The sequence below is a fragment of the Nycticebus coucang genome, chromosome 13 (genome assembly GCF_027406575.1).
Source record: "Nycticebus coucang isolate mNycCou1 chromosome 13, mNycCou1.pri, whole genome shotgun sequence".
Taxonomy (NCBI): Eukaryota; Metazoa; Chordata; class Mammalia; order Primates; family Lorisidae; genus Nycticebus; species Nycticebus coucang.
Window position 1 is genome coordinate 101,264,777 of NC_069792.1, and position 12,725 is coordinate 101,277,501.

At 59.0% G+C, this 12,725-nt stretch overlaps 1 protein-coding gene across 1 annotated transcript; it reads right to left on the minus strand.

Moving 5' to 3' along the window:
• Window positions 1-1,850: 1,850 nt before the first annotated feature.
• On the minus strand, window positions 1,851-3,541 carry LY6D (lymphocyte antigen 6 family member D). The gene is made up of 3 exons (XM_053559334.1): window positions 3,386-3,541; window positions 2,544-2,642; window positions 1,851-2,353 (listed from the first exon to the last, which is right to left on the minus strand). The coding sequence occupies exons 1-3, from the start codon at window positions 3,456-3,458 to the stop codon at window positions 2,121-2,123; spliced, it is 405 nt and encodes a 134-aa protein (XP_053415309.1). The 5' UTR covers window positions 3,459-3,541; the 3' UTR covers window positions 1,851-2,120.
• Between the last annotated feature and the right edge of the window lie 9,184 nt (window positions 3,542-12,725).

A 12,725-nucleotide genomic window follows, 5' to 3' on the forward strand; every position in this document is an offset into this window, starting at 1 on the left:
GTTCACAGGCCCTGCCTGGGGCTGTTGCCTGAGGCAGTCTTGGCTAGGGTTGGGGTGGGGACAGGATGGGGATAGGGTAGTTGATGGGGCTATTGGACTGGGTCTCAGAGTCAGCAAGCAGCTGGGAGTCTAGGATGGGGATCTTCGGAGGCTGAGAGCTAGAACCTCCCTGCTTGGTCTGGAGTCCTGCAGGATCACAGGCCCTGCTGTGGCCATGCGGAAGCCTGGCCCTCCCTGGAATGTCTCCCATGTACAGGCTGTCTCACAGGCGGCACCCTCCCTTCCCCCAGGGTGGATATCCCTGTCCTCTGGACTCCGTCTCCTGTGACCAGCCTGCTGTGGGAAGACAGAAGTCACCCCTTTCTCCCAGCCTTGGTTTCCACACATACAAAAGTGGGTGGCCTGGACACCTCTGTCCCTCTGCTCTCCACCCTGCTCCCAGGTCCAGGTGTCTTTCCACACCGTGGTCTGGGCACCTGTCCAGAGTGGGGCAGAAAAGGGCACAGATGGGGCCCCCAGCAAGGGGTGGCCTGCTCAGGGAAGACAGGCTTCCTTCTTAGGGGCCCAATGTTCATCTCTCCGTGGCCATCAGGGGGCACACTTGTCCTTACCTGGAAGAGTTCATGGGGTAGAGGGATGGGGCACAGCCAGGGGCCACCTGCAGCCCTGTAGTGGCCAGAAGCAGGGCAGAAGCTCTGCAGGAGGCCAGGGCCCCCAGTTACAGCCACAGGTGGCATTGATGGGGTGCTCGCTGCACCCGGGGGTGGGGTGGATGCCAAGGGCACATGTAGGAATCTTAGTGGCCCAGTGAGGATAAGGAGCATCCCACCCAGCCACCCTGGGAGGTGGGACCTGGCGTAGAGATGGGGCCTCACAGGTGGGGGCGGGGGGGACAGCAGCTTTCCCCAGACCAAGTCCTGAGTGTCTCAGTGGCAGTCCTCCAGAGAAGGGTTCTTCCATGGCCACGTGGTCATGACCAATGGTCTCGCCAAATCACACTTCATCTCTTAGGACTGCCCAGCACCCCAGGACCCTCCACTGGAACTGGGGACGGGACTGATGCTGTCTTGTGGTGTTTGAGAGTGAAGGGGTGACCTGGGATTGGAAGCATCACTGGCCCCTCACTGACCAGCAACCACCCTCCACTGTCTGCTGGTGGTGGTGGGATGGGGTGAGGAGCTGGGCCACCATAGGGTTTTTCCAGGCCAGGCCTGTACTGACCTGCCCCAAAGGGAAGTGCTGCTTGCTAGTGTGGGCTGGTTCCTCCTCACAGCCTCAAACCCTCAAAGTTGCCAGAACCTAGGCAGCGGGGCTGGGACCCTCCCTGCCTCTGGGCGACCTCACCTAGCCCATGTGCTCTGAGTCACACTCCCCGCCTCCAGCTCTGTGCTGGTTGGTCTGGCCATGGGGCTGCTGGCATCTGTGGATAGGTTGTCCCAGGCAGTGGGACTTGCCTTGGCTGAGGCTGTGGGCACTCAGTTTCTGCAGAGCTTCTAGGCTGGGTTTGGGTCTGGGGCAACTTGAGCTGGCCCTCTGGAGGGTCTTGGACCAAGGTATCAGGGATGTGGCCTGGGACGGGGTGGGGGATCCCTTATCCCCTAAACATTGTGTGTGGGGCTTCCAAGCACTATGCCCTGGGCCACTCAGACCTCACTTAGACATACTCTCCACCTGCAGGGCTGTGGGGGAGGTGGCAGGGAAGGACAGATGGTAGTGTTTCAGGCGTCATTCACATGCTATTACACTGCCATGATCAGGCCAAGGTGATAAGGGCCAGAGGCTCAGGGGACCTGAGTGGCCTGATCCCCCCACTGTGTCTTGCACTTCCAGAATAGCATAGACATAGACACTCTGGTCTTAAAACATTTATTCCCATGAGGAGATTTAAGTAGAAAAATAAACGGGAACCAAACAGAACAAATACAAAATTAGAAGGGATCAGAATGACTTCTGTCTTTTGCCCTCCACACTGCTGGGGGGGCGCTGCCTTCTGCCACCCCGAGGGTTACCCCAAGCCACCGGCACTCAAGGACCCAGCCCCGGGCCTTCAGGGGGCTGAGGGCATCTTCATCCCCCTCACACTCAGGGAGGGGAAGGGGTAAGAGCCCTTTCCTGGGGCTTCAAAGGTTAGGGGCCAAGAGGAGGGTGAGCAGGCCCAGGGCCAGCCCCAGGCCGAGGATGGTGTGGGAGAGCGGAGCGTGGGCAGGAGCGGCGCTGGTCCGCCTCTCATTGCATAGGTCATCCCGGCAGCACTGGGTGGCAGTGCCGCCGCTGAGCTGGCCTTGCTGGGTTTGAACAGGCATGCATGTTTCTGCGCAGTCCTTCTTCACCAGGTTCCCAGACAGAGACTCCACTGAGCAGGGGGCGGTGCAGTCAGGCCTGGGGGCCACCTCTTACCCACTCACACCACCAAGCTTGTGTCCACAATGACCCCTCGTATGGCCCCCCGCTGACATTCTTCGCCTCTGTGCCACTGTCACAACTGTGACCCGGCTGCCACCCACATCACCCCCTGCTGAACGCCACCCTGGGGTGCGGCTCACCTGTGGTCATGGTCCTGCAGAAGTTTGAGCTGGATGGGCACAACTGTGGGTGCTTGCAGTCAGTGGAGCTGACGCACACGTGACAGAGGAGGGCCCGAGCTGGCAGTGAGGGCAGCAAGGGCTCAGCAGGCCTTGCTCACTGCCCCCGAAGACCCCTCTTGAACAGAGCCCCTGCCATCCCTGCTCTAGGCCCATCCCTCTTGAGCCAGGTCCTGCCAGGCTCATGTCTTGCCTACAGGCTCAGATGTCAGTTCTGGCACTGCCACCTGGAGCCAGTGTCCTACCCTGGGCCCTGTCTGGAACCCTGAAGAAGTGAACAGTCTTCCTCTAGGAATTCGGGGATCTGAGACATGGCTGCTGTCCCCCACCCCAGGGACTGTCCCAAGAGTGTACAGTGATGGTTCTGAGCTGAGGCCCTGGGGGCTGTCTGCTTGACTGCTCTGGCCCTGTGGGGACAAAGATGGGGTTATCTCACAAGCTGTCCTGGCAGGGACCTGGGGACCGGGAGGGACTGGCAGTAGGGACTGGATAAGCCCTGGGGAAGGCATCTCAAGACAATCCCTGGCTCTGCTGCCTCTTGGAGGGTTTGTGACTCCATGGGCTCCTTCTAAGATTCTCAGATTCTGAAATACTGAAAATCTGATCCCATTAAGTTAAGTAGGTTTGTTTTCTTTTAAATTCTGAGTCTAGCATCCTACAACTTCAGGATTCCCTGAGTCTAAAGGTCTGGAACTCCAGGCTTCTACTGCTGTGATTGCCAGTTAGCCTTAGCTGGGCTGAGACTAGGGGAGCACCCCACTCCCCCACCCCCGCACACCAAGTCTCCTTGCCTAGCCCCTTACCTGGCCCAATGGCCACAGCCAGGGCAGCGAAGAGCAGCAGGATAGCCTTCATCTCTGGCACTGTAGGGAGCATGGGGGCCCCTTCTCTCTGAAAGCCTTATAGCTGGGATGTGCCGGGGGGTGGGGACTGGGCAGCCAGCCAGCAAGTGGCGGTCCTCCAAGACCTGCACAAACATCAGCCTGGTAGAGGGACCAGCCCCACCCTGCCTGGGCCACACCTACTAGCCCAGGTCTTGCCTGGCCCCTCCCCCAGGCAGGGGCGTGCCCGTTGCCAGGCTGGTGAGGGGAACAGACAGAGACTCTCTGTCCACCCTTCCAGGTCCTGGTCCTGCAGCTTGCTGTGGCTGTGTCTCTGCCTCTCCCTGCCCATGTCTCTGTGTCTCTAGGTGTCTCTGTTCTCTCACTGTCCATCCATTCCTGGGTCACTTTGCTCTGACCTGCTGCCCACTCTGTCTCCATCTTTGCGTCTTTGTCTCTGCACCCCCACCCTTGGATAATCTCTTCTACAGGGTCACAGCCTGTGTTGGGTACCCTGTGAGTGCCCAGGCTGTGCCCAGGGGCTGGGAGGGAGCAGGAGGAGCGCTGACCTGTCTTCCTGGGCTCTGGGTTCAGAGTTGCTGGGTCCTCCCAGAGAAACTCTGGAACAAGGAACCCCATGGAGCAGAGATCCCTGCTAAGTTGGGAGGACTTGGGGTGATCTTGTTATACCCGGGGCAAGTGGGAATTATAGATAAACACCAGCACACTGAGTCTGAATTAAGCAAGACTCCTTTATTGACCAGCCGTCAAAAGCGGGCTCATGCCATAAAGTCTCTTGACCCCATTTCAGAGGCGGTGCAAGGTTTTTATACGGCACTTGAGGCAGGGGATGGGAAGCCCTAGAGTAAGCAGAATTGTACAGAAGCCAACACCTGCAAGGTTAGATCTACAGGGTAAAAGGGGGTTGCTACAAGGGGAACTGGGGTGGTGCACAGACTAGTGACAGGACTGTGGTTTGACAAGATTGTGCAGCAGTCACAGGATTTTGCAGCTCTCAGTTAAACTTCTGTTTTTGCAGGGTTGCTGCTTGCTCGAGGGGCTACTGTGGTTACCAAGAAGCAAGAAGGGGGACTGTAAGCTTTTAACAAGATGGAGTGGGTCTGGCTCGCGTGCTCAGAATGGATGGACTTAGGGCACTACAATCAGGGCTGCTGGGGTGTGGGTGGTAGAGGGAGAGGTGCCAGGGCAGAGGTGAGGCCTAGGCCAGGTGAGGGGCATGAGGACCCCTAGCAGGACTGTCATAGGTGCATGGGGACCTCGGGGAGCCGGGGACCAGCCCTGGGATTCAACCCTTCATAGTACTAGGGAAAACTGAGGAACTCATGTCTCTGCACTACCCTCCAGCCCTGGCACCACCTTCCAGATGCCCGGGATCCCTCCCTCCCTATGCCCCCTCCCTGGAGGAGCAGTGTCATCCCCCTACCTTCTTTCTATTGCCCTACATGTCTCTGCCCTGGTCACCCAAACATTGTGAGCTACTCTGGACTAAGGCCCCAGGGTCCAGAGCCTAGGGCCCCAGCGCAGGGTGCAGGGTCTGGTGCCAGTGGATGGGAGGCATATCCCACTTTCACCCTCTCTGCACTCACAGCAGGTCCCTGAGACCCCGCCTGGAGCAGGGTGCAGCCCTCTCCCCCAACTTTCACCCTCTCTGCACTCACAGCAGGTCCCTGAGACCCCGCCTGGAGCAGGGTGCAGCCCTCTCCCCCAACTTTCACCCTCTCTGCACTCACAGCAGGTGCCTGAGACCCCACCTAGAGCAGGGTGCAGCCCTCTCCCCCAACTTTCACCCTCTCTGCACTCACAGCAGGTCCCTGAGACCCCGCCTGGAGCAGGGTGCAGCCCTCTCCCCCAACTTTCACCCTCTCTGCACTCACAGCAGGTCCCTGAGACCCTGCCTGGAGCAGAGTGCAGCCCTCTCCCCCGACTTTCACCCTCTCTGCACTCACAGCAGGTCTCTGAGACCCCGCCTGGAGCAGGGTGCAGCCCTCTCCCTGATAGTTTTCCAGTCTGCCTGCTTGTCCAAGCCTGTAGCCCCTTGTTGGGTGCTGTGGGTGGGGCCCACAGTGACGGGCCAGGCTACCATAAGCAGGTCAGAGACACAGATGAAGATCAGCCCTGGGCCTGGCCTGCCAGCCATCCCTGCTGACAACGGCCTATGGACACACACCAAGTGTCTGGGCTGGAGATCTTGGCCGGTCCTCCTGGCATGCCCTGGGCAAGCCGGCTCCTGTGCCAGGCCTCACCTCGCCTTGCCAGACAGGGTAAAGTTACTAACACAGGTGCCGGGGGACCAAGGAGAGGCACTGCCTGAGGCACTGCTCCATGTGGCTCTCCCAGAAGACATCCCCAAAGGCAGAGAGGTCACAAGGCAGTGCCTCTGGAAACCCAGGAGGGCCTAGGTAGAAGCCCCCCTGAGGAAGCCCTACATTTGTGTACAGTGCCTAGTGGCCACTTGTCCCGCTGGCTGACCCAGGTTCACTGGGGCTTGTTCAGGGCAGCCAGCATTTCACTGACAAGGCAGGTGATGTAGGAGTTCACCTCCTCCCCCCTGGTGAGGGAAATGGGGTGGGGGGCAGCTCCAAGGCTTCCCTGTGTGACATGGGGCCCAGCTTAAGGCCTGGGCGGGTTGGGGGAAGATGCATCAGAGGCCTTGGGAAGCAGAGCTCAGGGCTTGGTGACAGGGTGGTGACTTGGTGAGTATGGCAGCTGAGGAGGGGTGACTCACTGGGGCCAGGGGGCATGGAAGCTGCTAGAAAAACAGGTTTGGAATTCCCGTTGGGTTTGGTGGGGCTGGAGGGCCTGGGATGCCAGCTGGACTAGGTAGAGGTCTGGGTGGGGCTATGGGACTGTGGGGCAGTGGGCCCCCTATACCTGGGATGAAGAAGGCCCTGAGGGGTCCCTAAGGCTCCACTGTGGCTGTGTTCATAGGGGCCTGCTGGGCATGGAAGGCGAGGCCGAAGCTGGGCCCCAGCAAGACTGCCTTCAAGGATCTAAGCTACCTGACCCTGGCATTCTCCTAAAAGAAGTGTGAACAATAGTTCCGGACCTGAAAAAGTGGGTGGTTCTGATGCCAGGAGCTCTGGGGGAGCCGGGAACTTGTGGGGTGTTCTGGCGGGGGCCTTGGAGGCAGTTCGGGTTGGAGTGCAGAGAGAAGCCTTCATAGTCCCCTATGTCAGCCCCCTGCCAATTTCCTTTTATTGATGAAGAAAGGAGGATCAGAGAGGTCTGAGCAGGCACCAGGACACCCCGGGAGTGAGATGGAACCTGGCAGGGTCTCAGGTACAGTTTCCTATCACCTCCACCTCCTTCCAAAGCCTGGCCCCTGTCACCCAGCCTGGGAGGGGGGCCTGCATCTGATTTGTGCCATCAGGGAGTTGGGAACAGGAGAGGCAAGGAAGAGGGATGGGGCAGGGATGTCCCCTCACCCCTGGTCCTGCCTGCTCCTTGAACTCGGCTGGCCAGGAAGCTGGTTTGGAACACACCTGGACTTCTGTCTGGAGCAGAGGTTCCCTGCTCATGCCTCCCCTGGCACCTGCCTGCCCTCTCCCCTCCCCCTCTCCTCCCCCCCTGTGCTCCTGGCATCACACAGGGTTGTGGGGGCCCAGAGAAGGTAGTATGTGGCTCAGGGCAGCACAGCACAATATGCCAGCTTTCTGACAGTGAAGTCTTGGCTCCTGACTTGACCTGGGGTGGACACTAAGCGGACCTGTTTGGGCCCTGGGCTGGAGGTGCCAGCAAGCCCTGGGGAATGGGGAGGGGGCTTCTTCATCATCAGGTTGACATACGGCAAATGCACAGTCCTAGTCGCAGTCCAGGGGCTCTAAAATGCTTCATTTGTTCCTGCATTCATTCAACATCTTATAAGGACTTGCCATCTGCCAGGCACTGTGGCTATGACAGAGGCCAAGAGAAGGGAGAGGCAGGGCCCAGCGCTGGGGCTCCAGACTATGTGGGCAGGGGAGATGGTCAGTCGCTCTGTGGTACACTGGGTGAGAATATGACCATGGGAATGCCAAGGGTCTGGGATTGGGCAGAGTCATCTAAACTGAGACCTCTGAAGCGGGGGTGGCCGGGTGGGATGTCAGGTCCCGGGCGCCAGGCCCTGTGAGGCCTAGGGCATCGTACCCCTTTTCTGCCTCTTTTCTCAGCAGGGCCCAGGTAAATACTCTGTGGGTCAGGCTGAGTGATTCAGTGTCTCTCTCAGGCCTGCTCTGTTCCTCTCTGTCACATACCTGGATAGGTGGGGCCTTGGATGGCACAGAGAGGGGCTGGCCTTGTCAGACATCACCCAGAAGTGGAAGTCATAGCTGTCTATTGCCCTACACGTCTGGACCCTTCCCCTACATCCAGGCCTCCCCACTCCTTCCCCACCTGCCCGCACAGAGTCACCTTTACACATGGAGCCACAATGCCAGACATGAGTCTCTCACCCGCTTCTCGGGGACCTGTGCCTTTCCTAGATCAGCCCCTGGGACCCTGACCACCTGCAACTCCTCCCCCATAGCTGGGCCTGGATGCTGGGTGCAGTTATCTCTAAGGGCTGGGCCAGGGGCTGGGGCTCAGGACTGGCCTGCCCCTCCGCGAGGCCCACATCCTTGTCAGGCCCCTCCTTCTTGCCCTGTGTGGATGAAGCAGAGCTTGAGCAATGCTTTTCTGTCTTGGGGTGCAGCCTATTCCTGGGAAGGGCTGGACTGGAGCCCTGGATTCCAAAGATCTAAGAGAAACAAACTAGTTCTCAGGCCCGGCTAGTGGTACCACATGTGGAGGCTGCCACCTTCTCTGGGACCTGCGTGGGGACACCCCTCCACAGAACACCCGGGTGGGCCCTGATTATCAGACATCTGCTGCATTGAGGCACTGGCATTCAGGGGTCTGGGCAAGATGTCCAGAGGCAAAGTCTGGGAGCTGAGGGAGAAGCCCTCAGGGTGTGAACTGTGTCCTCCAAGATGTAGGGGAAGGCCTGCAGAGGGGTGTTGTCACAAGGCCCGGGCACCACAGATCTGTGGGGATCTCAGAGTTCCAGGACTGCAAGCTCTTAGCAGTGTGGACGTGCAGAACTCAGAACCTTGGAATTGCAGAACTTAAAGGACCTGAGTGAGAATCAGGTGCACTGGAGGTGGTTTATTCTCTACACATTAGGACAAGCCCTCACTAGGGTTCTAGGGACACACAGAGGGTTTGTGCTCATGCTCAACTCCTGGGGTCTCCCCTCTGCTCTGCCACAGTCCACCCCACCCGTTGCTGCTGGATTTTAGCTCAAAAGGGTAGGTTCCAGGATGGGGAACACCATCTCCTGGTCACTTTCCTTCCTCACACCCCTGTCTTCATTTGCTCCCCATACCCACCCATTGACCTGTCTATCCATCCATCCATCAGCTATCTATCTGCGGTCCATTCACCCATCCATCTGTCCATTTATCCATCCATCATCCATCCACCATTCTTATCTATCCTCCCTCCATCCATCCATCCATCCATCCATTCTCTGTCCACACAGGGATTAGTGACATCTGCACCATCATTAAGCTCACCTTCTCAAAGCACCATTCATTCTGGGATGTCAGGTATGGACAGGGCCTGAGCAGATGAGGAAACAGGGTGACCCAAGACGGGTGGACCAGTGGATCAGACCTTTTGACCATCTGAGAAAGACATGTAGGAAGTTAGTGCTGCTGACACAGTGTGGCTTTTCCCCGGTCCCTGGTAAGAAAAGGGCTCCATGGTGTTGACCACACTCTTCCAGGAGGTCCCCTTGTGGGTGGGCTGCTTACCACCCGCTGCCCTCCCCTCAGGATGAGCAGAGCTTGTCCTTCTGGAATGAAGGTAGAACTTCTTACTCTCCCTGGGGTCCTCCCCTTGACCTTGAGGAATTCCTGCCCAACCAAATGCTCCTTCTCCTGTGAGTCAGTGCAGACCAGGTTCCAAGGGAGGTCCCAGCAAGACCGTGGAGCTGGTGACCTTCAGCATATCCCAGGCAAGGGCTACTTGGTGGTCTGTGGTGGCTACGTCCCTCCAAGCCCTGTCCCCAGTGAGGTGACCCCACCAGGGGGCACTGCCCTCAGACCCCCTCCAAGTCTTCTAGGAAGTAGTTACAATACTGTCCCTCTCCCTCTCCTTCCCCTCTTCCCGTTCCTATTTACAGGCATCTGTCCCTGACAAGAGGAAGCAGTAATTCCAGAAGCTCACAGAGTTAACCCCAGGGGTGGGGCCAAGACCCTTGAGTAGACAAGCAGTGAGTGGCAGCTGGGGGCTGGCAGCACCCAGCCTGCAGACTCATGCTCTTTAAAGATTATATGATGACTTGACATGCATACACCTGTGCCTTGTCCTCAGTCTGACAGTGGCACTGGCACCACCCCCAGGGTGGTATCTGCTTCCTTAGTGTGGCCAGGGGGCTGAGGAGGCCTGTCTCTGTCCCCCCACATGCCTCTCCTGGCCTGGCCACTCTCTGCTTATCCTGGTGGCTCCCTGGGGTCCCAATCTGATGCTGGGTTCAACCAGGAGGTTTACACATGGGGGAGTCCTCTCTGGGAGTGGGACAGGCCTCCAGGGGAGGGCAGAGTGTCCCAAACTGGGCTCCTCACCACAATCTTAAGAGCTTAAGGGTGTGTCAGCTCAGCCCAGGAAGCTACGTAAAAGGGGAGGGTGGGTGAATCCGTAAGAGGGGAGGGGAAGTAGATCCTCGGGGATCAGAAATGCTGGGTGGAGGGCCCTGGTCTGCCAGGAGCCTGGAAGCCCCCAAAGCTATGCATAGGACAGAGGGGCAGCCTTGATCATGAACAGGTCAGACAGAGCCGGGTTGATTCGAAGGGACCTGGGAAATCTCCACCTTCATTCCAGAACTCCTGGCTGTCACGGCGGGGTCCACCACAGGGGCCCTAGCTTCCTCTGCAAGTGGCTCATTTGGTCTTGGCCCTTCCCAAGTCTAGTCTCTCCCCCATCCCACCCAGGCCTCCCTCAGGCATTTCAGGGGTAATGTGCCCCAACCCATTTGCACCCTATCCCTCACTTAGGTCCACACCTCCCTGGTCTTGGGGTCCCCTTCTCCCCTCTTCCTCTGCTCCCACCCCAGTGCCTCCTGTGTTGCCATGCCTTCCTTGGACTTGGCTCAAGCAGAGCCCCTTCCCAGCAGCCCCCTCGGAACTCTGCAGCAATCTTAGAATCTGCCTGGCCTCCCTATCCTGCTGGGGACCCTGTTTAGGCTGGCTCCGCACTCTGCCCTCTCTTGTGTGGTTCTCCTCATAGTCCCTGAGCCTTTCCTACCTCTGGGCCTTTGCATGCGCTGTCCCCATCTTAGCTGTCCCTCCCACACAACCCTTGCTAGGTGCTGAGGTCCACTCCGTCTGCTGTGAGGCACTCTGAGGGGTGCTGCTTTGTGATTGTAGGGACACCATGGAAGCAGGAGGAGAACTCAGGCTTCCCCAGGCCAGCCTGTCCACACCCCCAGGAGCTGTGGGGTCGGAGAGTCCACAGAGCTCTCTCTGCCTCAGCGTTTCCTCTGGAGCAGAAAAGTCCAACACCCCTGTGTGGAAACAGTCCCCTGCCCGGGCCTGACTTCTGCAGGTAGCAGCTGGCAGGGGGAGGCTGCATGTTGCCACATGGCTCTGACTCGCCCGGTGGGAGCTGCCCTGAATTGTAAGGCCCTGATGGAAACAGGCAGACTAGGGAGACCTGTCAGACGGGACAGTCAGGGCCCCCCTTCCTTGGGAAAGGAAAATCCCAGCTTATCCCTGGCTTGCTGTCCCCATGGGGCCCTACCCCATGATCCCTGGAGCCCAGGGGCTTGGAGGGCCCTGCCTGGCCTCCCAGCCTGCCTAGCTCCCTCAGGCCGCTTGTCCTCTCTTGCTCTCCAGGCAGCTCAAGGTGCGGTCACAGGGGAATAGCCCCCCAGTCGGCAGGGAAATCTTCTCTGTGTCCTGAGCTTGCTTTCAGCACAGGCTCTGGGCGCAGCAGCAGGCGGGCTGGGCACATGAGGCCTGCAGCACAGGGGGACTGGAGTCTGGATGCCAAGGTGGGCTGTGGCCCAGGGAGGGTGGAGAAGTAGCTTCAGGGAAAGGCCTAGGAGGAGCTGCAGCAGGTACCCAGCATCCTCGTGCTAGCTGTAGAGGGCTCTTGGGGGTGGGGGGTTGTCTCCCTGTTGGGAGGCCAGGCAGCTGGGGCCAGGGGAGGCTGCCTGCATCCCTGCATGGATCCCCAAACAGCGGCAAATGCCTGTCTGGAGGCTCCTAGCCGCAGGCCTGCTCTTGGCTTAGGTACTCGGTTGTGGGGGAAGGCTCCCACCGCCCAGAGTGGAGTCCCCACAGCCTGGGGATCCCCGTGGTGGAAACCACCATTGGCTGTAGGATTCCCCCTGGGCTGTGGGAGGCTCCTCCTCCCACCTCCGATTGTGGCTGTAGCTCTGTTGGGCAGGCAGGAGGCCCACTGCCACTCCTCAGTCAGTAGATTTGTACTGGTCAGCTAGGGAAGGGATGTGAGGAATAAAAGATGGAGGAAGAGGATATCTCTGCCTGTCTCCTGAGTTCAGGAGGCTTGGATGGTGGGGCAAGGACTGGACCTGGACGGTTGGGGCCAGGGCAGGGTTCCACAGGTCTGAGAGCAGAATCCTGGGTGGCTCTGGACCTTACTCTGCCCTCCAGGAGAGCCATGGGAGGAGATGTGGCCTTGGGAGTGCTGAGTGGCCAAAGGAGTTAGGTGCCCCCAGCAGGACACATGACTGTGGTATGGGTGAGGGGTACTCTGCAGGACTGCGCACACAGGATGTGGGTGTTGGGGGGCAGCACTGGCAGAGGACAGTGAGGCTCAGAAGGGCTCCACAGAGGACCCCTGGTGAGCCAAGTGGGGGCACTTGGATTGTGTTTCTGCCACTCTGGCCAAGGGCTGGTACAGATGCAGGACTCTTAGGTAGCTGGCAAGTGCGCCCCTCCTGTGCCTGAGTTAACTCAGCAGGGACCCTCCCCTGCAAAGTACCTCTTCTGCCTCCAGGGGGCCCTCACCCTCCACAAGCATGAGGCTGACCACACCAAGAAAAGTCTCAGACCTTCCTCTGCCATCTCAGAGGACCAAGTGGAGCCTGCACTTTTATTCTCTCACAACAGCCTGGGGGGCTGGCAGATGGCGCTGCCAGGGGAGTTAGGTTGGTTCCCCCATGCCCGATGTCTGGCCCTGAGCCACAAGGTGACCTGACCCGCCCCTCAATGGGTTGTGAGGGGACTGTTTAAATGGCCTGCAGACTGTGTTCTCCTGGACCAAGGCTGGCAGGGGTACTGGGCTGGGGGCTATGGCCAGCAGACTGAGCCCGTTA

What these genes read in the sequence shown, in the direction of transcription:
- LY6D (XM_053559334.1), bottom strand. Translation starts at nt 3,458, where the DNA reads ATGCTCCCTACAGTGCCAGAGATGAAGGCTATCCTGCTGCTCTTCGCT. An exon ending in GGCTGTGGCCATTGGGCCAG is followed by an intron (nt 2,643 to 3,385) that starts GTAAGGGGCTAG and finishes CCTCACTGCCAG; the next exon opens with CTCGGGCCCTCCTCTGTCAC. An exon ending in CTGCAGGACCATGACCACAG is followed by an intron (nt 2,354 to 2,543) that starts GTGAGCCGCACC and finishes CCCCCTGCTCAG; the next exon opens with TGGAGTCTCTGTCTGGGAAC.